General features: G+C 48.6%; 1 protein-coding gene across 1 annotated transcript; it reads right to left on the bottom strand.

Annotated features, from left to right (window-relative positions):
• Positions 1-540: 540 nt before the first annotated feature.
• On the bottom strand, positions 541-27,299 carry LOC135828372 (uncharacterized). The gene is made up of 15 exons (XM_065340823.1): positions 26,842-27,299; positions 24,810-25,039; positions 23,278-23,430; positions 20,025-20,190; positions 18,497-18,840; positions 16,220-16,562; positions 15,726-15,830; positions 13,908-14,013; positions 13,252-13,302; positions 11,981-12,016; positions 11,421-11,474; positions 5,964-6,023; positions 5,498-5,584; positions 4,878-4,934; positions 541-2,629 (listed from the first exon to the last, which is right to left on the bottom strand). Exons 1-15 carry the CDS (start codon positions 26,921-26,923, stop codon positions 1,945-1,947), a joined length of 2,559 nt encoding a protein of 852 aa, XP_065196895.1. The 5' UTR covers positions 26,924-27,299; the 3' UTR covers positions 541-1,944.

The following is a 27,299-nucleotide window of genomic DNA, read 5'->3' as shown; positions in this document are numbered from 1 at the left end:
TGTGCGTGCACACGTTGGCCAGTTTACTACAGTCAAACCTGTCTAAGACGTCCGCTCAAGGGACCTTTAAAACGTGGTCTCTATTATCAGGCGGTCTCCTTACCCAGGGTCATTTGACTGGAAATAGCATCCCTTGATCCTGGTTTCAGTGGTCTTCTGGGACAGGTGGTTGCCTTATCCGAGTGGTCACCTTGACAGGTTGTACTGTGTGTGCAGATGTATCTATGATCACATGGGGCGGCGGCGGCAGGGCCATACCACCATGCACTCAGTCCGCTTGCATATCATATTTTTCAGCATGGGCACAATTAATGAAAATAATAATCCCTTATTTTTAATTAATAATCCCTTGGCATTGAACAAAATGAACATTCAAATTTCACCAGCCGCCCGCACACTGCATGGAGAGCACCAAAAAATGATGCAAGCACACCACATCACCGTCTACTGTTGTGAACAGTATAACATCTGGTTAAGGTTTAGCACAGACTGTATCACTCTGTTACAGTGCTAGGTCTCGCTCGCACAGCACAAGAGAAATCGGATCGACAAGGTTCTTATTGCAAGGTTGCACGAAGGACTCCAGATGATGGGAGAGAAAGAGAAAGTTGAAGAGCACAAGGTTATGAAGTGCCTGGGTAGCTATGGCAATGGATGAACGAGAGCGCGAGAGTAGCTACCCAGGTCAACAGCTAGTGCCGAGCAGCCCTGGGTGCACACTGCCCTGGATGGCATGCAGCTGAACATGGGCATTGAAAATTGAGAACCATTCATGGAATACATAATGCGACGTGTACCAAAAAAACTGAGGTTATCGGATGAGACTGCAGTTGTAGCTAACAAGGCTAGAGTCGTCACTGCAACATCAGTGCATTGCCTTTCTGCAGTGGTTGTGTTGGCCAACGCAGGGAGAAGTTTAATACCAGTATTACTCCCTGATCCGAAATTTAATCTCAAGAGCTCCGCGCATGAACTCGAAGAAACCATGCTAAGTACAACACACGTTGAAAGAAGACAAATTTCTAAAACTGATCTATCGCGGCAATGATTCAATATCAGCTTTTATGAACACTGCATGGCACTATCTATAAAGAGGAATATCATACTCTCAAGCTTTCGAAAGCAGTCTAACAAGGTACTAACATGGATACTAAATTACTGATAACCGGTGACCGCTATGGCGGCCGAAACGACAGTCAGCTTATGTGTACAAGCTAGTACCTTCAATTGGCTGACTGGGGGAGGGGGGGGGGGGGCGGGCTGAGGGGAGGGGCAAGATTAGAAGGGACGCTAGACCCTCCGTAGAACATTATAATGATTATTGGATGCACTGACATGGTGCATGCAGCCTGGGGTACTTTCTACACGGTCTATGGAGCTTCTCTGAAGTACAGGACCGATAAGGTCAGGTAACATTAATTATTTTATTGTCGGGTCAGCGTGATCCGCTGGCTTTGAGTATGTTTGAGGAATTAGGATTTTTTGTTTTGACTTTCGCCCACGTGTGTGTGTGGGGGGGGGGGGGGGTGCATGCGCGTGTGTGGGTGGGTGAGGGTGAGTCTGCATCAATACATACTCTGCAGGTCTTTAAGCCTGTGGAAATCCACCATCATGGTCCAGTGGTGCCCGGCCGCCCGTCCAGAGAATCAGTCTACGGTGTGCATGGACAGGGGCTCCTGGTGAGTGGAAGAGACGCATGGTAAGGCATGCCAATGCTCGGCAATGCGCCGTAGTTGCAGGATCTCTGAGACGCCAGTGCCAGCACAGCAGCATAACACAGCACAGGGCCATCACCAGGCAGCAAGTGGGATCACAATCAAGGCGGAAACCTGGTGCCCACGCATTGCGCAAGGTGAGGTCATAGTGAGCGGCTGTATCCACACTCCTGGCCCGTATGCTTTAACAATGGATTGCAGACTATTAATACTCCACAGGGCATCTTCATCACGGTGAAGTAGTGACAGCCGTGTCGTCCGCACTGGACTGCTGCTGCAGTGTGCTGTAGACATTGTCCTTTTTCAGCTCCAGGTTATCATACGCGCCATCCGCTCGTTGCAAGGTGTTGTACGTGCCTTCTCCGTTGTCGGCGCACGCTGCGCTAGTCGGCTTGGGCGACGCGTACGCATTGGCGGCCCCCTTGGGCGAGTCATACTGATTGGTGGACTCTTTGGGCTGCTCGTGAAGGTGAGAGTAGACATCTTGTGGGTTGGCGGGCTCCTTATCGCCTCCGGCCTTGGTACTGGAGTTCACCGAGTGCCTCAGGTGACTGTAGCGGCCTTGAGGAGAGTCGCCGCCGATTGCGTTGGACGCCACGGCTGGCTGCAACGGTGCATGATTAGTGCTATCATAATGCCCGTCTGCGGTAGCGCTGCCGTCGGTTTTCTGATCGATATCATGAACTGTGTACGCTGGGTTCATGCTCTCTCCGGCCGTGGCCAAGCTGTTCCGACCACTGTTACCGTGCACTGCTGTACCATTGTGAGTAGCAGTAGTAGTGGCAGCGGTGGTGGCGGTGTCCAGGGCTGCCGTCTGTGCACAGCTTGTCTGTTGTTGCCGGTCAGCAGGATTGGCATAGATGTGCAGGCTGGAGTAGGCCGGCAACTGGTCAAATCCGTCGGAATCGTTGTATCTGTAAGCACATGCATACATGCATGCATATACCATTAATTTTACCATACATGCACGCACACACGCACACACGCACACAGGTACACATCTACGCACGCAGACACAAGCACACACACACACACACACACACACACACATATGCACATACAAACAAACAGATACAACCCCCCCCCCCCACACACACACATACACATACACACATACACACATACACACACACACACACCCCTGTCCCTGTCCCTGTAGAGCCACTGCCACAGGGGTCACGTGGGCCCCGGAGGGGCATCAGAGAGGAAGATGGAGCACGCAGCCTGATGACGCCGGAGATGGTGGCGCAAACGGAACCGGCGAGAACACACGCATACATGGCTGAACGAATTACGCTGCTGGGCAGTCGGGCGCGGGCCAGTCCTCGAGCACCGGTGACGACCGCGGCCTTGCACAGACCGAAAGCAGCGGGCACACACAGCACAGTGCGCAGCACAGCAGGCATCCTGCACATAGACTTGCCGGGGCTCGGGAGGCTGAGGCTGAGGTGCGGAACAGCGGTGAACAGCTAGACCACCCTTGCTGCGAAACCAACGCCCACAATCTCCACAGTGGCAAGCCCCTCGCTGCTCAGCAATCGGCTTTGCCCGCTCAACCACACATTTGTGGCGAGCACGATCTCCAGGGCGCGAGAATGACCGGTTGCAATCCGCACATACCACTGGGTCAGGCTGAGGCACATTCTCCACAGGCTCGGCGTACATAGTCTGCCAGTCAGCACGGGACTCACAGGCGATAGGGTACCATTCCTTGGCGAGGCCACGAACTCTTAAGTCGGAGACAACGCAATCCTTCCAGCGCTTGCGAGGGCCATGTGCTGGGCGACGTGTGAGAAGTGAGCCAAACAGGATCTGTCTCGGCATCCGGCTACTGTCCATTCGAGCAACATGGCCCAGCCACTCTAGGCGACGCTGTGCGACCTTCACGCAGATGGTATCAGAGTCACCCCACATCTTCAACAGTTGGGCGTTGGTCGTGTGATTATTCCAGCAATCTCTGCGGGACACACCCAGGATGGAACGGATGCACCGCATATGAAAGACTGACAAACGTCTGAGATCGTGTTGCAATGGTGTCCAACACTCTGACCCATAGAGGAGGAGCGACAGCACACATGCATTAAACACACACCTCTTGATATGCAAATCAAGGTCAGGATTGCTGAAGATGGTTCCTTGCAAGGCGCCACAAGCACGAGAGGCATGCGCAATCCGAGCAGTGATGTCCTGTGTCGACCGGCCACCGCGATGAATGAGAGATCCCAGATACCGGAACTCCGAAACACACTCGATGACCGTGCCAGCTAGCTCGATTGGAGCGCAGTCCCCAGGCGAAACATCCCTACCTGCAACCAAGAACTGTGTCTTGGTAGCGCTAACTTTAAGCCCAAACTCAGCTGCGGTCGTGTCAAACACTGCAAGTGCCGTCTCCGCCCCTGCACGAGTCGTCGCGAAAAGTGCTGAGTCGTCTGCAAACTGTGACTCAGTGGCAATGGCAACCGGATCCGTCCTGGTAGGCTTGCGGTAAAGGTTATTGTCACCATCACAATGCCGGAACTCAAAACCAACACCGGGTACATCTCGGACTCGTCGCTGCCACACAGTCACCACCGCCCACATGAAGATGTTAAACAGCACAGGTGCCATGGTGCACCCCTGACGGAGACCATTCGTGACGCGGATAGGGTCAGTTGTCGTGTTCTCTACCCGAACCACCGCCGACATGTCAGTGTGACAGGAACGGATCACGGCAAGCATGGGAGCAGGGATACCCGCTCGGGATAAGACTTCCCACAGGCAATCCCGAGGCACGGAATCATAGGCTTTCTTGAGGTCTATAAATACAAAGAAGCCTTTGCAGTCGTGCTCAATGGTCTTCTCGAGGAACTGCCGAACACTGAAAACCATATCTGTACAAGATCGGCCACGCCTGAAGCCACACTGAGACTCTGGGAGAAAATCTGCAGCCACGGACTGGAGACGAGTCTGGATGACGCTCGCCAGAACCTTGCCCACAACATCCAGCAGTGAGATACCCCGCCAATTATCACAGCGAGATAATCCCCTTTCTTTGGGATGGGGACCAACGTGGCGTCCACCCACTCCTGCGGGACCACCCCAGCACGCCACACATCGCCAAACAGCTTTAATATCTACACACAGTCACAGCCGTGCTTGCTCCAGAACTATTCCAGGACTTACCCGCCAGTGGAATTCTCCAAGGTCCGCACTGCAGAAGGAATAACGGGCATATCCGCACTGTGCACACACACACACACACGCACACACACACACACACACACACACACACACACACACACACACACGCACGCACAGACACACACACACACACACGCACGCACACATCAGACCATCACACGGAACAGGTCAAATACCAGATCAGCTCTTGGATGTTTCTCTCATTATAGCAACACAAAACTTCCAACTACAATAGTCACCAATCAAATACATTTAAAATATGCCAAACATGAGCTGCAGCTGGGGAAGCACGCACAACATGAATCGTTGAAGTGGTGGTGAAGTTTTGGGAGCTCCGCCGACCGAGGGTCTCGACTTCATGGCCACCTAGACGTACCAATGATGGGTTTCATGTCTCAGTATGAAGGGGTCGGCACATCAGTACTGCAGCACTGTGCAGTGTACATCCCTGTGATGTCACCATGTCATAAAGATGACATCACCATTGCATATTGATGACGTAATGATAAGGATGATGTAATGGTAGTGATAATGGCGTAATGATTATGATGATGATGGGAATGATAGTGATGATGAGTACCATTGACGTAAGAGGAGCTAACCTGAGTCTGGCGTACTGGTTGTCTCCGTTAGCTACGGTAGCACTGGGTCCAGTTTCTTTGATGTCTGTGTAACGCACTGCTTCACTTCTGCAATGCAATACACAAGCGCACGAGTGCATACACATGCACATGCACGTAAACACACACACACACGCGCGCGCGCGCACAGACACACACACACACACACACGCACACACACACACACACACACACACACACACACACACACACACACACACACACACACACACACACACACACACACCATGGACACTGTTGGAGGTCCCTTTTCGAGGTACGTACATTCATTTTCATATGCGGAGCATAGTGCGCGCCTGCGCCTAGGGGCCTGAAATAGCACATCTAAAGTGCGCACTATGCTCCGGCAACTAATAGCATGTTATGTACGTGGTATATTGTGCTGACGTTTAACTACAGATCAATTAGTTCACGGAGAGTTCCTTACTGGACAGGCTGTTTGTACAGGACACTGACAGCGGACTTTCTCGTCTCTGGTCCTGTCTCCCTGCAAGAAGCAAGAACACAGCCAAGATACCGGATGTATTTAAACTAGTGTTGAAACGAATAATCGAATAATCGAATAATTTAGAATATTCGTGGGGTGAACGAATAATCGAATAGTCGTAGGAATTGTCAGAAATCGAAAAAAAAAAAAAAAATTGCGATCTATGCTCAATGCTGACCCTGGCCCTGCTGATATTTGCATTGCGTAGATCTGCTCGTAGTATTTCTTCTCAATCTCCTCTCCTCCAAGTTTTAATCTCCTACCGGTATCTAGTATTACTTCTCTTCTTTCCATACAAGGGAAACATGGATGTGTCATGACCCGGATCAGACTCGTCGTGAAAGCGACCATGCATTGAGTTCAGCAGCCAAAAGCTGGGCTCCGAAATATTCTAGAGTTCTGTAAGAACCATGATTAGTCCTACGAAGGATTTGGCACTTTCGTTAGTTGAGCAATCATGGCTTACAACTCGTGGCCTCGAGTCACAAGTGTTGTCGTACGGCGGCTACACCTTCAGTACAAGTCGTCAGCATTGTACTCACTACACTGTTGAGCTTGAGGGGACCCTGCTTAGTCCTGCAAGGGAGCTGATACCTTTGTTAGTCGAGCAAGCATGGCACCTCTTCTCGCGTCGTACGACGTAAAGGGTCCTGCAAGTGCTTCGCGCACTGCGGACTCCGTTATCCCTTTTTTGGGAGAGGTCACGGCTTGACCGTGAAGCACCCTACGGGGTAATGAGAGGGAAGAGCCTACGGGCAGGAGATGAAGGGTGACCAACGACCAAGGCAGCGTACGGAGGCGGCGTGCTCTAGCTGCAGCAACTTCCGACAGCATACTCCAGGCCCCGTTGCACGAAGAGCCTCGGAGTCCTTTCATGTAATGTGGGTGAGCGAGCTCCCCGTATTGATTGCTCATTCTTTGTACTATATTCTAGTTTGGCTGATTGCACATATTGCACCACTGTTTGTAATATACAAGTAGAAATAATCCTTACGCATTCTTGCCACTGTATACTTTTGATCACATAATGTAGCATATATAAGGAGCTGTTTTGCTAACATTCATCCTCGATCCTCGGGGAGCTCACTACTCCTCTCGATTCTGGGAGAGTCACTCCGACTCTCTCCTGCTTTGGTCTTTTGACTCTACACACTTGATCTTTCGATCTAGTACTGCAATGGTTCAAACAAACACTGTTCAAGTGGAATTAGAAACCTGTCGTTCTATGTGAGCTAGCAACTTGGATGGCGACTATATTGGTCGTCTACCTGGGTAGCCACTAGACTGATCTAAGCCAAGTCACAAACCCGCCAAGCGCGGCCATGACAGATGTAGTGAATGTGATTTTCGGTCTTTGACCACTTTGTGGTGGGTCTGATCTACTCACCTCCTACCGCTTTAGGAGCTGCATCTGCGCCTTGATCCAAGAGGGTGGTGGCTTTCCTGCGGATGCGGAAAACTCGGCTTCTAGCCGAGTCTCACGCGAACCGTGAACGTTTTTTGAACTTTTTTCTCCATACTGTGCTCTTCTGTCATGTCTGCACCCTGTACTTGCCAGTGCACATACTGGTAGATCTACATGTACATGATTGTACATGTACGTGCATGTGCTGTACCGGTTAACCGGTTATGCACCTCCACAATAAAAAATCCGATATTATTATAAATCAGCGAAAAATTTCAAAAAAACTACTTAAAAAGTACTGAAAAAGTGTTGAAAAATTCCATCATGCGTATGATAGAATATAGAATATTCGTTCGATGGAGGGCGAAATTATTCGATAGATTATTCGTTCGAAGAATCCGTGTTCGGTTTAAACACTAATTTAAACAGTAGTATGATCATTGCTCAAGCCTGATCTTTGGCAGAAACCAGGCATGCAGGGGGAAGGAGACAATGGCACCTAGGTATAAATTATTAAACATAGCTGCAGCCTTTCTGCTGGGCAACTTATCCCATAGTTGGTAGATACAACCAGCTGTAGTACACACTATTAGTAGGTACAGTGAAACATTGTCTAAGACGACCGCTCAAGGGATCTTCAAATTGTGGTCTCTGTAACCAGGTGGTCTCCTTATCCAGGGTTATTTGACTGGAAATAGCATCCATTGATCCTGGTTTCAGTGGTCTTCTAGGACAGGTGGTCGCCTTTTCCGAGTGGTCCCCTTCACAGGTTTTACTGTGGTATGACTGTACACAGTTCGTGACCTATTAGTATTACGCAGGGGATGGTATCATAATGTACACAGTTCGTGACCTATTACGCAGGGGATGGTATCATAATGTACATGCCTGAAGTGGACCGTTGCCCCGTGAAAACTAAACAGCAGTAAGATTACGCATAGCTGCCATTCACAATCTCTTGGGCAGCACGGCAGCAGGTTGAGAGTAGCTTTCTAGGTACTAGACTTGCATATTAGTGAGGTTCTGCTCTACGTTTCGGGAACGCGACGCAAAGAACCACGCAAACTCTCTTCGCGTTCCCGTAACGTAAAGAAATCCTGTTCTGCTCTACGTTTCACGTAGAGAAATGACGTGGAATGTGTACTGGGAATTTCCCCTTCCATATTTGGCAGTTTTCTGCCTGCACTCGAATGATACCCAGCAGATCCGTTTGCATTTTCTTGGCGTGTGCCACAACATAGAGAACCTCACCTCCGCGTAGAAATCTGGACCCAAAACATGCAAAGTCGTAGACTCTAACGCAGCCACCTGCTCTCTGTGTGATTTCTCTACGTAGTCGTTTCACTTATAGCAGAACCTCTCTATTATGTACACCATCCAATCCTCACAGCCTAGTACATGGCGGCGCATTTGGTGGCAAGGAGTACATTGCACTAAAAGTTGCAGACGTGATTCGTACACAGACAGAAAGCTCAAGGTCGCCTTTTCTTTTCCTGTAGTCAGCATCAAGCAGCAAAAAACCATTCCTAACCATCCACCCGGTTCTCTTGACTGGGAATAAGGCACAGCAGTCAAATTCGAGACCTTTTGTTGCAAAAGAAGGATCCACGAGCGGGATTCGAACACAGCACCCCTGCATGTCTTTCCGGGACAGTGCCCTACCGATTAGGGTACCGGGGAGCACACACACACTCATGGGTCCTTCTTGCTACACTGCTCCCCGCCCCAGCAGGCTGTGTCCTCACGCCGTTGCAACATTGGCAGTGTAGCAAGAAGGACCCACGAGTATGTATGATCCCTCGGTAGCCTAATCGGTAGGGCACTGTACCAGAAAGACAGGGGTGCTGGGTTCAAATCCCGCTCGTGGATCCTTCTTTTGCAATATTGGCTCCTGGCAATGGCTCGAATCCACGACCCATCGTACCCCCCGCGAGTAGGTACGGCGTGAGGATACAGCTTGTTGGGGCGGGGAGCAGTGTAGCAAGAAGGACTCCAGGTGTGTGTGATCCCCGGTAGCCTAATCGGTGGGGCACTGTCCCGGAAAGACAGGGGTGCTGGGTTCGAATCCCGCTCGTGGATCCTTCTTTCGCAACATCCCAGTCGGTAGAGCGTCGAGGAGAAGTTCGTTGGTATGTCAAGACAACATTTGGCGCCCAACTCTCAAGCTCACCATCGATCCACGACCCTGAGTTCGTCTCAGTACCAGCCGGTATTGACGTGATCGTTTCTCATGCTTTAGCAACACAGCTACAGCTTAATCCTCGCAAATCCGCCATGATGACTTACTACGAACGACCAGGCCCCACGCCTACTCAGGTAAAGAAAAACAAGAAGAAGCTATTGTCAGCCAATGTCAGCAAGACACAAGGCAATCCTTTCCAGCATTGTACACGAGAAGAAATTTGCCAAGCTCTTCGTTGTACATGCGGCTGCACGTGTAGCTCTTTGTCGTACATGCCGCTGCGTTTGTGTCTCTTTGTTGTGCCTGCTGCTGCGTTTGTGTCTCTTTGTCGTACATGCTGCTGACCCGTGGTACACGCTGCTGCGCTGTCTTGGAATGCTTGGTACTTGCGGCTGCACCGTCTTCTGTCCCCTCCGTATGCACTCTTTCTCGTCTTGTCCCCGTTGTATACGCATTTTCTCGTCTTGTCTCCGTTGTATTCGTCCGGCTGCCATCTTGTCTCCGTCGTATTTGATCGTCTGCCGTCTTTGTCTCCCGTCCCTTTCGGGACCAGTTATATCATACATGAGCACCTATTTCGCCTCCACCGCCCCACTTTTTCCACGTCTCCGTAATATACTCCCTTGTCTTGTCTTGTCTCGGTGTCAGTTGTCTCGTCGTTTTGTGAGAATAATAACAGAAAAGCTCTCTCTGTAACGAGAAACAACCTAGTCTTTCGTTGTGTGGCGTGGCGATATCGCGTTGAGGAGAAGTTCGTCGGTAGGCCAAGACGACACTTTGGCCTATTCGACATTTTCACGGTACAAGCACCATCTACTGTAAAACCGGAAAATTTCGGTGGAGATGTATTTTGGGTAACTTCGGTACAGGTCATTTTTACCTAAAATAAAACGTTTGTACACACAATGATTGTGGTACAGTAGAGCGGTTGTCAGTTGACAACCCCCCCCCCTTTTTATCTAAAAATAAAACGCCACCTAAAATCAACAATGCCATGCCACACAGAGTGGAAAATGCATTTTTGGATCTGGAAAAACTGGTTTACCGAAATTTTTGCGCTACCGAACCGTTGACTTTAGGAAATACCGAAAATATCACACCACCGAAAATTCCCGGTTTTACAGTACACACGCAGTCACAAAGGACTCTCTAGCACCAAGTCCAACCTTATCCCGAACTTTGTAAAGCAGCTGGAAGGTGATGTCGTGAGAAGTAAGAAAATCACGGACGACCGCTGCATCTGATCGCATCCACTCTCAGACTACTGTTAGTCAACAAAATATTCGGTGCATATCTATTTTCGGCTATTTTCGGGCCTGATCGTATTTGACCGAAAATTTGTTGCAGCCGAAGTTTTGTTTTGCAAGTTTCAGTGTGCCAGTGTATACAGGCAGCAGCAGCACAGGCTGAAAATGTGTTACAGCCGAAATGTGTTTTAGCCCTGGAAGGCCGAAATTTGAATGAGCCGAAAATTAGTAGATTTACAGTATAGCCAAGTTGAGTATCTAGTGAGTTGTCCCATCGAGTTGCATGTTGGTATGGCATTCAGGTGCGGTACAGGGCAGTGGGGAGTGCTACGGCCGGGTCCGGGGTTCGGGGGGGGGGGGGGGGGATCGGATTTTTCGGCCACCAGGGCACGTTTTAGCGCTCTACCGGTGCTCTGGGCGGACGAAATGTGGTACGACCATGGTCGTACTGGACGTACCGCGTGTGACGCCCCCGGCATTGTTTTGTACGAGTAGTGCCCCCCCCCCCCACCCTTCCCCGACTGGGAGAGCCCATTCTTCAAGGCCCTGCTAAGCGTACACACCTGGGTGCGTGGTAGATGACTGACTCACTGACTCTACCAGTAGGCAGAGATGACCTAGCAGAACAGAGGAACACAAACACACACGCATACCATAAATATACTGCCAACCTTTGCAAACTTGAGATCGGGACAATGACATACCTAGGTATGAAAATGTACACAAATGTAGCTGTGAGACATGAGACAAATGCACTTGTGGTTGCCTATCACCACCCTCGATATCGGTACGTTCCCGGCCAAATCGGTATGGTTGGCAGGTAAGGCATACACACCACACTGAGTGCCGTGGATCGAGCTCTATCAACTTCGTGCATGCTGGAAGAGCATTCTGTGATTAACATGCAGCTGTCCGTTATTCACAGGAGGTCTAACGGTATAGGTCAACATGTCTTCAGCTATATGGCAAATGGCCAAAATGAACAGCCCTTTTATGTCTTGCATGCGGTACTCCAGGCTTGAAAACCTGAAATACTGCATGCAAAGTATGATCTCTGATGAGGCGAATATGAGACAGGTAGAAGGGCAAGAACAGTCAGCCACAACATTCTGATTCGCATTACCTTGCACTCGGTTCCATGTGTGTCTCAGTTGATGAACTGGAGTCGGCGTACAGAGCACAGGGCACACACAGACATACGTGTACACACACAGACAGAAAAGACAGAGAGAAAGTGGAAATAGAGAAAGAGAGAGAGAAAGAAAGAGAGAGGCACTGATGAAGTACACACTACAGGGCCGTAGCAGGCGGTCCGGCAGGTCCGGCAGCTGCCGGACCAATATTCGGCCAAAAAAAAAGAGAAAAAAGGAGCTCACACATGTAAGCAGCTCAGGATGTCCACCCATAATATGTGCAATAAGTAGATGTAGTACATGGTAATAGCAAGAGGATATACTTTGAACTCTAGTAGTACATATCATGTACATGTTGTTGCGAATACCATGTTTGTTTGTTTGTTTGTTTTTCAACAAGTTCTGTTTGGACGGACACAACATGCTGATGCCCTTTTTCCTGACTCATGCAGAACATCCTTCTTCCTTTTCTCGCCCTATGTCACTCTGCATGGTCACGATTACATGCATGTACATGCACGTACAATCATGTGCATTTTGTACCTGTACATGTAACGGCATATGTCACGGTAGGACTACTAGGAGTGTGGGCTCGGGGGGGGGGGGGGGGGGGGGGCATCGAGGTCGGATCTTGCCGGACCAACCAAAATGGGGCTGCTACGGGCCTGCACTAACCTACACCTTAGCAATGGAAACTTGAAGTTGAAGTGTGCACATCTCGTCAAGGGGAAAGCACCGCAAGGCGGCAAATACTGATACGCATTATTTACAACGCAAGAAGTGTCATGCAAGCTTTTGCGAAATAATTACCAGTATACCACACTTACCCAGAACAACAAGGGCAAGCATTCCCCCAAGCAAGGCTAGTTAATCGCTGCTCTGAGTTTCATGCTTACGCAATCATCAGGCAACATGAGGATGGTACTGTCAGACCTCGCTTATCCGGTCCTCTTTTATCCGGATCCCTCGCCATCCGGAAGAAAATCGTTGGTTACCGATTTACAGCATATGCAGTGCATACATACCGTATGTGTGTTCGATTATCCGGTTCCCTCGTCTATCCGGATATTTTTTGTGGAAAACGGATATGTGCGGTTATGCGAGGTATGACTGTACTTGCCGTGCCGATATATAAGCCCGGAGAGGTGTTGGTGGGTCTTGTAGCGCTATGTGGAAGGCTGTGTGTGTGTATGTGTGTGTGAATGTTGGGGTTTTGTAGGTGTAAGGGCTAGCGGTGTCATGTTAGGAAGTACACACTAACCTGTAATGCATGAGATTGGCCTTGGACGAATCACTGGTGCTAAGTCCGTCTCTGTACATTGTCAAATGACAGCAATAACATAGATAGTGTGACCACGTTTGAGAAATATACGAACTCATGGGTGGAAAAAGGGGGAGGGGCGAAATTCAGCCGGTACAACTGGAAACCATAATGCATGTGTGCATGTATCAGCTACTCAGTTTTGGCTAAACTGGAGCGTCTGTTTGGATGCTGTAAGGGTCTGGTCTCACATGCTCTAACAGAACAGCTGCCTGCAATGCAATCCAGGCCGGCAAAGAGGTCAGCACTCTATGCCTGTGCATGCACGGTGCGGTGTTCACAGCTCTGGGGCGGTTGCACAGTTCTGTCCGGAACTATCAGCCAAATCATGATACAGTCAAACCTGTCTAAGACGACCGCTCAAAAGGACCTTCAAAATGTGGTCTCTGTCGGTCACCTTTATCCAGGGTTAATAGACTGGAAATAGCATCTCTTGGTCCTGGTTGCAGTGGTCTTCTAGGACAGGTGGTCGCCTTATCCGAGCGGTTGCCTTGACAGGTTTCACTGTACCAGGATTGGACTTGTCGGCACAATACCAAACGATTCAGACCTGAGGATATCGCATGCTTCAACAAACAGCCCACAATCTGACTTACTTGGAAGACCCCCTGCCACCATCGGGAATGTCCTTCCTGCCACGCCGTCCGTATTTTATGAACAGGACTACGAACATGATGATCAGGATGCAAGCTACACCGGCGCCTAAACAATAGAATGGCATGTTGGAACACACAATATATACTATAAAGAAGAGGCACCTGTGACGTGTGTTTGTCTGTGTGTTACGCAGAAGCGCTGCGGAGCAGCGCTGCCCTGAGCACGCGAAGCGTGCGAACAGTGTAGCTAGCGGCCGCAGAAGCACTGAGCACGCGAAGCGTGCAAATCGTGTAGCTAGCGGAAGCAGCCACAGAAGCACTGAGCACGCGAAGCGTGCGAATCGTGTAGCCACCACCACGTGCTGAGCACGTGTGCTGTTCATGTACTTGCTTCACCCGCATGCCACGTTCGGCCAGGCAACGCTGGCCGGGTGCTGCTAGTACTGTATAAGCAGAAACATTCGTCTGGAATTTTATTTCGTCGTTTTCGTCCAAGGAGCTTTTGGACTAAATTAATGATGCCAGACTAATGTCGATTTGTCCCTGTCCAGCTTTTAATCTTATGGTGCATGGACTAATTTTCAAACGGACGAACTCCCTTTCTTTGGAGTTGGACGAAATTTTTGACCGACTAAATTTTCTGTCTGTATAGAGTATAGCAACAAGGGCAGGGCATAGCAACAAACACAGCATAGCAACAAGGGCTGGGCATAGTAAACAAGGACAGCATAGCAACAAACACACCATAGCAACAAGTAGAATCATGTGATATAGTAATCTGCAAACAGCGAGCATTACACCACCAGTGCGCTGCCTGCACATCTGGGGTTTTCCCCACAGCCTTGCAAGCGATGAAGCAAAGTGTAACTTATTTCTCTGACTGTCAGATTAGGCGATACTTTTATAGCCGATGGTTGGTGAATTTCCCGAAACACTGTGTGTTGAGCAGGGAGTGATACTTTCATGCAAGGTTTACCAAGTCCAAGGTTCGATGGACTTCTTGTGTGCTCTGGATGGCAGGAAGTTAAGTCGGCGGAAATGCGCGAGCACCAGTGTAGAGGGCAGCCAACTTCCTTTCGAGAAGGTGAAAATCATAGACTGGCCGGAGATTGAGCATTTTGGAAGTATGTATGGGTACGTCTTGACCTCTATCCTCTCACACGTGGGAGTTTGGTAAACAAAACGCTGTGGTAAACAAAACGCTAAGTAAACAAAACGCTGTTTTGTTTACCAACTTCCTTTTGAGAAGGTCAAGACAATCGACTGTCAGGAGATAGAGCATCTTAGAAGTACTGTAATTTCAGAAATTTTCGGTGTACTTTTATTTTCGGTACTTTTGGTGCGTCTGTTTCATACCTAAAATTTCAATACACCGAACAAACACTAACACACATAAACCAATAGAGAAATGCTTCTCTGTACCGATAGAGAACTGCTTCTCTGTACCGAAACCTCACCCACAGTGTGCGGAATTTGGAAAACAAAACGCACAATTATCTCGTCATCAGGTAATACATCAGCCCCAGAGGATCTGGGCTTTCCCAGCAGTATAATAATAAAGCTACGCTAGAAAGTTTCATGCCAGAAAGATCACATCAATGTAATCAAAAGTAAAGTAAAGTTAAAGAAGCGGACATTGGAACAGTGAAATAACGAAAGTATGATTTTAAATGAAGAAAAATAGTTAGGAATTTTCTTCATTTATAATCGTAAGTTTTCCAATATCAACGTTCTAATGTCCGCTTCGTTAGTACTTTTGATCTCACTAATAAAGCTCTCGTCTCCATATTGCTTATTCAATCACATCTGAATACTTGCCTATTCCAGCACCGAGTGCTACAATGCTGCTGCTGTCCTCTGTGCCCTCTTCCGTTGACGTGGAGACAGTGGACGATGCAGAAGTGAGTGGGTTCCCTCCGCTATCTGAACACACATAAACAGCAGAGGAGCACAGAGCATTGACGGGAAGCCAAGCATGCATCCAGACCACCACACATGCAGTACAGGTTCTCCCTCCGATGATTAGAACGAGTTGGATTTATACATGAACCCCGCTTCTGTCCCATCCGTTGGTGACATTGTGTAAAACAATCGATGCTACGTGCACCAAACAAACATTCCAGGATCTAAACTACTGGCATCACTTTGGAATAGCCTTGAAACGACACCAAACAAACGCAACCAAAAACAACGGTTACGCAGCTATCACGTACTAGTAGTGGTCACAAAACACTGGCATGAATGGCTGCATTGATAACAAGCAGAGGCTATTTGTCACCTACTTCTATTTCTTCATATTCTCAACAGCTTACCTGTGCCAACTTGAGCATCGGTTGCAACACTAACTTGATGCACGGCTGGAGCGGTAGCTTTGGTCGCATCCGTGCCCATCGGCGGGACTGTCCCAGTCATCGTCTTCGTCACCGTGGTGATATCAGCGCCAGGCTCAGTAGCGGTGCTGGCCGCTGTGCTCGGCGACGGTGTCGGCGTGGTCAGTTTCGGCGCCATGCAGCCGTAGATCTCGATACGCATGCACGGGTCGCTGTGCGTGCTGCGCGGGCTGAAGTCGAACATTCGGATGAAGCGTGCCCGTATTGGCGCGGCAAAGTACTGCTTGACAACCGTGTTTTTGTCGGTGTTGCCACTGAACACATGCTGTGAATAAATAACCAAAAAAAGAGAAAAAATGTCTAAGTTACCACTTGCATTGTGCGTATTTATATTGATTTATCGGATAGATTTTGGTTTGCCAGGAAATTCTTCTGACGAGATGGCCTCGAAAACGTTAAAGGAATAATTATACATCATGATTGTTGAACTCGGATGGCGAGCCAATTAAATTATGGCAAAAAAGGAGAAGGACAAAATGTTACGAGGTTATGTCGCACTGGCTGACTGTATAAGATCTGGTTACGTTGGTGGACAGTTAGTCATAACTTGTAACATTTTGTCCTTCTCCATTTTTATCATAATTATACATGACAACAACATTTCTGATGGTGCTTGTACTGAGTGCGTAGCTCGCCCTATTCATTGCGTTAAAGGAGAAGTTAAGGCTAAAATCAAATTTTCACCAGTTGTAGTCTTCGGGGTGCTGAGTCGAATGGTCTTGGTCCGAGGAAGCTGAGACGCTCCCTTCCTCCTTTATTCCCAATCGAACTCGCGCACTTCCACCGAAACTGGGTGACTGCGCCCTACTAGATGGGGATTTGTATGCAAAATGTCACTAAAAGCGCCGTTTCGTTCTTATAAAAGCACGGATGACCGCGATTGGCCCATGTGTTGTAGCCTTTTGGACGCTGAGTCGACTGGTTTTGGTCCGAAAAGGCTGCGATGCAGCGTTCCTCCTTTATTCCCAATCGAACATGGTTGAACAAGCGGTCACGTGCTCCTGCGTGCCCAAATCACCTGGTCACCACGCCAGCAGGCGACAACTTTCACACCAAGGTTCAACTCGAGTTCAACTCGAGTGACAGGACTGCACCCAAAAAAGGTCAAACAGGCTAGTAAGTTGTACCCTGCAGGCGCGGTGACCAGGTGACTGGTGTACGCAGGAGCACGTGACCGCTTGTTCAACCAAACGCGGGATCGATGTAGTTCCGCACTGACTCGTGACGTTCTAGAACATCACGCGTGTCACAGTGGCAGTGGTCATGACGTGTCAGAACGTCACACGTGCTCAAAAGGTTAATACATACAAGCCTGTCTCGAACAGAAGCACGGACTGCTAATGCCGTAATGGAAAACCATGGGGTGACCAGGTAGTGCCATGTATGGTATGGGCAGGGGCGTACAAAACATATCGTGTATCTACTTCAGAAGTACATGGATGCACATACCGGTGTAGGAGTTGCATTTTGATATAAAGTATGTTTTTCGCAGTAAAAGAGTATTTATTTGTAGAGCTTGTGTTGATACAGATTCCTAGGTTCAAACCCCAAGATGGGCAGTTAGTTACATTTTTCTCTCCTTGCGTATTTTGTATCTGTATGTTATTACCCTTTCCGTGAGTCGCTCGTGGGTAATGTATGAGTCGTGTATAGCTAAACCCGTATTTCCCTACCGGTACATGTCCAGGTCAACGTAGTATGTGAGAACAAACTCGGGTCCTAGTTGCGTTGATATGAAAGTCTCAATGATTCGATTGGAATAGGGTGGTACGGATTGAAATAATAAAAGACCCCTCCTCGAATAGAAGCCCCTCTTGAAGTTAGAAGCCTCGTCAAAATAGAGAATGAAAAAATAGCAGCCCCGGCTTCTAATCGAGTGAGTACAGGTATGTGTTTGAGTAACACCTGACCGTGGGATTTGGTATTTGTTGGCCCAATCTGATCAATCTGATCAAGTCGTGCTTGTGGGAAGGATCTCTTTTATATAGATGTAACGTGCAACTAGACTTGGGAGGGCATTGCACACCAGTTGCATACAAACTACATTACAATTTATACACGATAGGCCATGAGCTGTGCAGGAGCACAAGTCACAGGTAGCTGTACAACTTTGAACTTTGTATGCAACTTCTCTGCAATGCCCTCCCAAGTCTAGTTGCACGCTATTCGGCATATCGTCATCTATTTTGTTCTACTTACCGTCACAGCTTGCCCGCTTTTCTTCAACTCGGTCAGGTTCACGCCGCCTGGAACCAGACCGTACCTGACGGAGTAGCGAGAAGTGTAGTAGGGGCTCGTCAGGAACGAGTCTTCGATTCCCTGCGACGCTATGGCCGACACCAGCCTCACCTGCCCTAGGTCCACTTGAAGGTAGTCACTGGCAGTGAAGCCGTTTGAGGCGCAGAAGCCGCCGTTCCCGAAGGACTTGTACAGGCGTGCATAGTAGGCGGCGTAACTGAGCGAGTACACGCTGCTAGCCGTGATCAGAGAGTTGTTGACAACGCCGCTGCTCACGCCCAGGGCCGTGTCGCATGCCTGCAAGTCTGCAATGCGTATCCCACGGGTTCACGTACATTGGATGTGCAGGCATGAACAGGCACATACGTTGGCAAACAAAGCGAAGAGGTGAAAGAACACAGCAGCAACCCTATGTATTAAAGACAAGTACAGGTACTTTGAAGTATCCATTACCGTAAAAGTCCGTAAATAAGTACCTGCCCGAAAGAAATACCCCCTTCATTCTTTTGGCTCTGTCTGTTGAAGTCAAGTCAAGCCCGATAAACATACTGCCCGAAATAAGTACCGGTACCGTGCGCACATGCAGCACGTAGCATGTACATCGACATGAAAATGACTTCTCCACTACACACACGTCAGGTCCGAAAGTTTGTTCATGCCCGAAAGTCAGTACTCGCCCGAAAGTTAGTACGGGTGTGGTCACTAAATTCGAAAGTAAATACGTACTTATTTACGGACTTTTACGGTAGTGAAGGAGTTGGAAAAATATCGAGGAAAATTTAAAAAAAAAGTACTTTGAAGTTATGATGAAGAAAGGAAAAGGACAAAATGTTACGAGCTATGACAAACTGTCCACCAACGTAACCAGATCTTATACAGTCAGCGAGTGCGACAAAATGGCACAAAACTGACAAGGAGTACTGAGACATTCGGGGACCTGACACCTAGCTCCAACACTTCTCCAAGGCGCAAACCAACAACCTTCCAACTTGGAAGGCTCAGGTTCGGAAAGGTCCAAGAGGGGAAGAAAAGCGCAACGAAGAAGAGCACGGTCTCAGTACTCCTTGTCAGTTCTGCGCCATTTTGTCGCACTCGCTGACTGTATAAGATCTGGTTACGTTGGTGGACAGTTTGTCATAGCTCGTAACATTTTGTTCTTTTTACTTTGAAGTGTTTGAATTTTGGACGACCCAATTACCCCGTTTCTGATCACACAAACAATTGCATGCATACACACATACACACATACACACATACACACATACACACATACACACACACACACACACACACACACACACACACACACACACACACACACACACACACACACACATACACATATACACACATGTACATGTACATACACTCACCCACACACATGCACGCACATACACACAAACAAACACAAACACACACACACACACACACACACACACACACACACACACACACACACACACAACAAAGGTAGCAAATCGCTGCATACCTGCAAACACGGGCGGAGGGTTGCATCCTCGAAAGCCTATCTTCAATCCCGGCAAAACACTTGTTGCTGTTGTGAAGTTGGACAACCGAATGACGGTAGCTTTAAGTGGCGGGCTGAAGGTGTGTTTGTGTGCACTCGAACTGTCCGTGTTGCCGCTGAAAGACGTCTAAATTCACCAAAACAAATATGCAAAACATTAATCACATTGCAGACACAACCAAGCTACTGTATATTGAACTATAATTATTCTCTATAATACACGCTGAGCTTACATTATTTTTAACACATGTCTACCCCACGCTTATACTGGAGACCGTGCTTATAACGTTTCGAAAGGTGCTCACAGTGTGCTAGTATTAGAGACTGTGCTAGTAACGGAGACCTGTGCTTACAATAGAGAATACATGAATACGGTATTTTGAAAGTGTCCTCATTGTCCAAGAGCTACCGTGAGGGTATAGATTGTCAACTTTGGCATACAGTCAGACCTCGCATATCCGGTCCTCTTTTATCCGGTCCTCTTTTATCCGGATCCCTCACCATCCGGAAGAAAATCGTTGGTTACCGATTTACAGCAGATGCCATGCATACACACAGTATGTGTGTTCGATTATCCGTTTCCCTCGCCTATCCGGATATTTTTGTGGAAAACGGATGTGTGCGGCTAAGCGAGGTCTGACTGTACTACGTGAAGCAGATTAGGCGCAAAATATTATTTGTTTTTTTAATTTTATTCTTATCTTATTACGGAATTCCCAACAGGCATCATCGCCTTTTTACAGTGAACCCTAAAAAAGTATCGATGGATGATCGAAATGCAGCAGGTGAAATTAAACTCTGCCAAGTTTTCCACACCAGTGGTCCTGTGTGTCCCGGAACTGAAAATGCGCTGTATGTAATGCTCCAGTCATTGGTTTTGCCACCCTGGACAACATCACGCCTGCACAAGCAATATCTACGTACCCAGGGTACCACTGGAGGATAGCAGCACTCATTTACTGCATAACATGTTATTATCTGTGTAAATAATATTTCGGTAATTTCGGTAGTAGAAAACTTAGGTGGGGTTCTGGAGCATGGCCCTGGCTATGGATACTACCCTAACGCCGAGCAAGACAACACTAATTGTCAAGGAGCAGCATTCGGCCCTGGCACTCCAGCTTTTCAGGGACACGCGGCATTCGTGTTGTGACTGAGGGTGCTCGGTATCTTGGCGGGTCACTCGGTTCATCGATCTTCTGCGAGGAGTACATCACAGAGTTAATCGACAAGTGGACGCTGCAAATTGAGCGCCTGGCGAAGGTGGCCGCCACTCAGCCACATGCAGCGTACGAGGTGTTTGTGAAGGGCCTCTTGTCCAAGTGGTGGTACCACTTGCGCATCCTGTCTTGCCCTGAGAATCTTCTGGCCCGTCTGGATGCAGCCATTACGACCAAGCTGCGGCCAGCGCTCAGCGACCATTCCTGTTCGGACGAGCCGGCACTAAGAAAGCTGCTATCGCTACCAGCGCGGTTTGGTGGCATGGCGATCCCTGTGCCCTGGGTGGAGGCCGAACAAGAGATTTCTGCCTCCAGACAGATTGTGGCTCCTGTGGCTTCCTGCATCAGACCAGCAGCACTTCCAACAAGCACCAACGATATTGACCTAATAGACCAACCGAATGAGGCAATAGCCCTCAGTCAGCAGGAGGCAGGGCGCATTCGGAGGAAGAGAGCTACCCGAAGCACGGATCTAGTTAGCGAAATACGCCCGGACCTGACAGCAACGCAGGTGCTATTAGTGGAGACAGCCGCGGAAAAGGGTGTGTTGTCTTGGTTAACGGCAGAACCATCATCCTAAATGCAGATGGTACTCAATAATCCGATTTCCGAGATGCATTCTGTATCCGCTACGGCCTGCAGCCTGATGGTCTGCCGTTGACTTGGGTATGTGGTGCTGCAATGACCATCGACCATGCAATGATGTGTCCGGCAGGAGGCTACCCCATGGCGCGCCACAACGAGATCCGGGACTTGTTGGCTGACGTGATGCGTGAGGCGGTCCGGGATGTTGAGGTAGAACCGCGTCTACTGTCATATGATGGTGAGCGGCTCCAAGGCAGGACAGCCAACCGCTCGGCAGGGGCGCGCCTAGAGATCTGGGCTGGTGGCTTCTGGACGAGGCAGCAGGGTGCCTTTTTTGATATCCGGGTGACACACCCAGAAGCAAGCTTGCGACCGTGTCGGGAAGTCATCAGCCAGCTCCTAACTCATGAAAAGACGAAGAAGCGCCAGTACGGAGAGCGGGTGACAGCAGTGGACAGAGGTACATTTACTCCTTTAATTTTCTCTACCTCGGGCATGATTGGCAGAGTCTGTTCAATGGCCCTGAAGGCACTAGCATGCACGATTGCGGAAAAGAACGTCGACCTTCACCTATCGGCCGTCATGGGTGACCTCCGCTGCAGGCTGTCATTCCGCCTTATGCGATGGGCAGTCACCTGTTTGCGTGGTTCGAGATGATCGTACCACCGTAACAGGATGAACTTCACGACTCTGTGCCGGCTGAGAACTGCCTAAGTGGAATGGTACTTCACAGACATACAATTCTTGAGTTTTTGGACATTGTATTGCATTGCGGCTCCATCTATTAATTTTTGTTTTTCACATCTCTATTATTTTCAATTTTCCCAATAAAGATTGTGTCAAGAGAACTTTAACTCGGATACTGAGCCAGTAATAGATGTAAAAAAGAGAAGAAACACATGAGAATGAGTTATGCAGCAACTATCAGGCCACGACTGTAACAAGACGATAAACAGTCGGAAAGTGCGGTAATAGGGCACAAAACTGACAGGCACTTAAATTTTGATTACACCTAAAAGGCACCAGAGTATGCGCTGCACGTAAAGGGAATGCTGGTCACCTAATTCTACAGTACACCTGAAACCTGGCAGGTCCCTGACACGGAATTTGTGATTCCCTAAAACTACAAGTTACACGGTACTGTAAAATGGCTAATTTAGCATCGGTGATATTTAGCGATTTTAGAGAAAGGAGTGTTTTCGCTAAAGTTTCGCTAAAGTTTCGCTGCGCCAATCGAAACTTTGCGTATCCAGTACAGTGTAATCATCCTTTTTTAAACTCCGAAACTCGGATCATTACAATATTTCATTACGCATTAGTCCAGATTCAAAAAGGGCTAAAGTTTTTACCCGCTAAAATTAACCCTTCTACAGTATCTGGTCTGAGGGAGGCCACACTATTGTACGCACCAGGTTGAAGGATGGTGCCACACTTGTAAATACTCCGTTGCCGGTGCCGATATAGATATTGAACGACGTGACGTATCGTCCCTTGCTTTCGTGCATGGACTTGAAGCCGTGTATGGCCATGGACGTGATGGAGACCTCAGTGCCATAGTCTATCTATGATTGCAAAATCAATAATAGACATCCAGAGAGAAAAATACATAAAAGTTAAATTGATGGCGGATACATCTCAGTTCAGTAGATAAATAGTATATACCATGTATTTTCCGCATAATTAGCCATACTAGAGTATAAGCCACACTGGAGAGTATACGCGCAACCAGGTTTTTTGTCACGAAATACAGACATCCACACTGTACATCAATGCATCAATGCGGTGCATCAGTCATTAAAGTCTGATGTATTGTGCGTACCGTAAAACTGTCGCAACTCCATTGTTTTTAGTCCTGTTGCAAAAATCGAAATAATAATGTAGATCAAAGAAGAAGCTCCGAGCTTTCCACAAGATTTCACTCTACATGCCTATTACCGTAAAGTCGGCTGCAAACGCCCACTTTGCTGCAAACGCCCACTTTGCTGCAAACGCCCACTTTGCTGCAAACGCCCACTTTGCTGCAAACGCCCACTTTGCTGCAAACGCCCACTTCGCTGCAAACGCCCACCCCAGGGGGTCCATACTATTTCCGCCTTTTTCAGGTCAATATAGTTGTAGAAAACTGGCATGAAGGTCGAATGCGTACGAGAACGACTATAATGCCTACAAACTGCCTATGTCTTACCAAGAGTCTCTGCAAAAGCGATTGTCATTATCTTGCTGCAAAGAAAATAACTTCGGTCGAGATTTCCTTTCATACGATGAATGAGTCGTCTCTGCTATTAGTTCGTTCTCCATGAAGTAATGCCGTAGAATCCATCTGGTTTTCAAATCATGAAATTTCTGCAGTGCCACGATGTCGCGCTTTCAGAATGGAACGGTGATTGTTCTGACGAAGCGTCATTCAACGACTTGACAGGTCGCAGTATTGCAGTTACAAGTTGAACAGGCTGGATGTCACAGAAGCTACTAGTACACCTGTACCTATAAAGTCGCTGCTAACTTGTTGAAAACTCTGACGTGGTCGAGAAAAACCCTTGCCTTTGCGCATTGCGTGATTTGGAAATGATGGCTGGAAACACTGTCAGAAGTGTGTTTGGTTCCTGCAATAGCCTGTTCTTTGCTACCTTGTTATTCCGAAGTAACTCCCGTTTGGATTTGCGAAATAACACAACCAACCTCATAAAATCACTAGGAGCTAGCTCGTAACTAGTGCCCAAAAATATTTTGAAACCCGGAAAATGGACATAGTTTACCGTAGCAAAGCGCTCCTCACGCTACGGTGTGAGATGCACTATCGTACAGTAGGGGTGAAAGTGCATGGGGTCAGTGCGTATAGGCCAGCAGATCTTGCAAAAATGGGGTGGGCGTTTGCAGCGGACTTTACCGTACATGGTATAGAGTATACACAAAGGTGGCTGCAAACATGTGCTTAGCTCACCTGCAGGTATTCCTCCAAGCTGTTGGTTACGGGCGCCCAACCACCGTAGCCCCTCATCTTGCCAGCACGTGCATCTCCCGGCTGATACGTATACGTGGCACCAACGTACTGGTCACTGTAGCTGGACGAAGCAGTGAAGTACTGTGACGACAACAGCCCACTGGCAATACCCAGGTCCTCACTGCATGATGATGATGATAAGGTAGGTCCGGCGGATGTTTGACAATGGACTGCATAGGAATGCACACAGCAAGTGTTTATGGGTAATGAGAATGATTTACTCTTTCAAATGAGCATGAAATGATCTGGGTGGCTGGGGAGGCGTTGGGGGGGGGGGGGGGGTGGAAAAGGGGATGTGGTGTGAGAGGGGTGAGTGAGAGAGGGGATGGATGGGGAGAGGAGATGGGGTGGAAGAGAGGGCATGAGAGCGGGGATGGGGTGACAGAGAAAGGGGGTGGGGTGGGAAGGGAGATAGAGCGGGAGGGGTGTGTGAGACTGGGAATGGGGTGAATGAGGGGATACGGTGGGAAAGGGGATGGGGTGGAAAGAGGGGTTGGGGTGACGGAGAGAACAATGGGTGAGACAGGGTGGTGTGACAGAGGGATGGGGTGGGAGAGAGTAGGACGGGACAGGGTTGGCTGGGAGAAAGGATGATTTGAAGCTACATGGGGTGAGAGCGGGAAATGGGTGGACGCACATGCAGGAGAGGGAAAGTTTCTTGTGTGTTAATCTCACTCCTTACACTAACTTGCAAAGGAATCCCATACAACCGTTGGCCGTATGCTATCTGGATGCCAGTGACTTGTCTCCATGACAACCTAGCTGATGAATGGGGACTACAGTCATACCCCTCCTATCCACACCTCCAAGGAATAGTTGCGGGTGAGTTTTAGTGGGAATATTACCACACTTTTGCGTCATTTTGTGGAATTAGTGACGTCATATGTCAGATATCTGGCCTTTCCCCTTCAAAACGTATGATGCAGAGTTACTGACATTTCCAAGTTGTGGGCAGTGACCAGCCGCCGGAGTGCCCGGATAACGAGAGAGATACGAGTGTAGAGGCGACGGTTCGATACCGGAACGGCTTGACAGCCAAATTTGTATAGACCCAAACCGATCATCAGCGTTGATTGTTCACTCGAAATATGTTTGTGGAAGGAAACTGGCATGTTGAAGTTTGCTCTGAGGCCAGAGTTAATCGAACTGAGCCACTCCTTTGTGTTGACCCATTGCCTCCAAGTTGCAAAATGTTTCGCTGCAAATCAGAGGTGGCTCCAAACCGGACATGTTTTAGAGTGCACGTCAAATTCACTCTGGGTCTGAAATTAGGTAATTGCTATCACTCCACGACGGCCAGTACAGAGTAACAATAAGCCTTGTGTGTGCTTCCATTAGTTTTGATCGGTATGCGGTGCTTTATTGGCGAGAGGCAAGCCGCTGCTTACCTGCGACAAGAAGTTGATTTTTCGAAAGTCGTAAAACTCAAGTCGCAGTGGGAAGCAACACGTCAAAAACTCAAATGCTTGGTATGGCGCTTCTGGTCATCGCAGAGCCATGGAATTTTGGCGCTGAGTAAAACACATCGTAGTCTCACTGTGATAAATGTTTCTAATCAAAATACCAAGAGAGAAAGTGAATATTGAGACCGTTCCGGTTTGCAACCTAGGTCCTATTTGAGACCGTCGCCTCTACATGAACAGTTATTACTACACAAAGGCAAAAGCAATTGCAGTACAAATTTTCACAGTCATCCATGTACTGGTGGTAAAAGATGGATGAATGCCGACCCGTTCATTCAGTCACCTGACGACCTCGATCGTCACTGACACCAAGACTGGCAATTCCACACAAAAAATTAATGGATGTGCCTATTTGGGCCTTGGGGTCATTTTTGGCTGTCTCAGTCGCGTCCGCCGCTCTCGGAAGACTCCCCGCAAAGACTTTTAAAAGTGTGCGTGTGTGCTCAAAGTGAAAAGGACGCATGCACTGAAACAGCAACGACTGAAAAATCTAAAAATGAATTTCTTACCGTAGCCAATGAAGAGCGTCAGAACCGCCGTAACACATAAAGTGCGTAGTGGTAGGTCGAATCCACTGCCAACACTCGCCATGGTGGTGCAGGGAACAAGCACTGCCTCTCCTCCTCCCTGCACTCAGCGACGTCTGCTCTGCCCCGGTGTTCGGTTTGTCGAGAGGGCGAGAAGGATTTCTTCCGCAAGCATCTCGCCCGTCAGGACTCTTTCATTTGTAACTCTTTAGGAGGAGGCTTTGCTCGGAGGGGCGACCCAGCGAAGGTCGAACACGCCTGTACTGGCTGTAGAGTGTAGTAGCGGGCACAGCAGCTGATGCCATCATGTCGAGGAGAGCGAATTGTGACAGCCATGTGTCAGCTGTCCTCTTCGTCGACTCGCCTCACGTTCTTTGCCGTAGCGGTACGGAGAGGAGCCTGCCTATCCCCGGCCGTGTGATTGACGAAGCAGCTTTGGA

The sequence above is a fragment of the Sycon ciliatum genome, chromosome 12 (assembly GCF_964019385.1).
Source record: "Sycon ciliatum chromosome 12, ocSycCili1.1, whole genome shotgun sequence".
NCBI classification, from domain to species: Eukaryota; Metazoa; Porifera; class Calcarea; order Leucosolenida; family Sycettidae; genus Sycon; species Sycon ciliatum.
Note: the sequence above shows the minus strand (reverse complement) of the source record. Positions and strands in the feature narration are given on the sequence as shown.